Source organism: Alligator sinensis, unplaced genomic scaffold, assembly GCF_000455745.1.
Source record: "Alligator sinensis unplaced genomic scaffold, ASM45574v1 scaffold1302_1, whole genome shotgun sequence".
NCBI lineage: Eukaryota > Metazoa > Chordata > Crocodylia > Alligatoridae > Alligator > Alligator sinensis.
In genome coordinates this window covers 759,395-760,160 of record NW_005842612.1, presented here as the reverse complement: position 1 = coordinate 760,160, position 766 = coordinate 759,395, and the positions used below count along the sequence as shown (strand labels likewise).

The following is a 766-nucleotide window of genomic DNA, read 5'->3' as shown; positions in this document are numbered from 1 at the left end:
GCCTCCTCCGCCCCAGCCCGGCTCCCTCCTCCAGCCAGATGGCCGGGCCGGGCGCCAGCTGGGGCCACGAGCAGGTGGTGGAAGCGCGGGCAGAGCCTGGCCCGGCTCCCAGGTGAGCTGCACGCGCGCGTGTGTGCGCGCATGCACGTGCCTGCAGCCATGCGGCCACCCCGTGGGGCAGGAGCAAGGACTGTGCAACCCCCCAGCCTCTTCCCAGTGCCGGTCAGCCTGGCTGGGGAGCATGGTTTTTACCCCCTTGGCCTCTGAGCCCAGGGCAGGGGGCTCTTATCTCACCTTGAGTCAGCCCCGGGGGGTCAAGGTGCAGCAAACTCTGGGGAGGGAGGTGTCAGGCCTCAGCCCCACCCTGCCTGTCCAGCCCCGGACACCCGGGACCTTGAGGGGCCCGGGAGGGGGAGATGGGCCTGGTGCTGACCCCCTTCGCTCCTCCCTGCAGGTCAAGGACCCATCGCCCCCGGCTCAGCTGGACCGGAGTCGCTCGGATGACCTGCTGGAGGCCACGGAGGCCGATTCCCGGCCCAGCTCCGGTAGGTTTGGGGCCGTGGGCTTCCCCCACCAGCCTCCAATGGGGCAGGGCAAGGCTGGGGCCCTGGCTGCCTGCATGGGGGCAGGTAGGGGGGTTTGGGGCTCAGGGAGTGGGCAGTGAGCCCTGCCTTGCTCAGCCGCCGGCTCCCCACAGGCTTCTATGAGACCAGCGAGATGGGCTCCCTGTCCGACTCCTGCTCCTCGGTGCTCAGCGACGGCGCCG

The 766-nt window shown here is 70.9% G+C and overlaps 1 protein-coding gene across 1 annotated transcript in view; it reads left to right on the top strand.

Annotated features, from left to right (window-relative positions):
• The first annotated feature begins 198 nt into the window (after window positions 1-198).
• Window positions 199-766, top strand: part of LOC112551818 (dapper homolog 1-like) — a 2,687-nt gene continuing 2,119 nt past the window's right edge. Inside the window, 3 exon segments of the mRNA XM_025214957.1 lie at window positions 199-319; window positions 455-545; window positions 698-766. The exon segment at window positions 698-766 is cut by the window's right edge and continues 141 nt beyond it. Coding sequence (XP_025070742.1) covers window positions 242-319; window positions 455-545; window positions 698-766 — 238 coding nt within the window. The 5' untranslated portion in view covers window positions 199-241.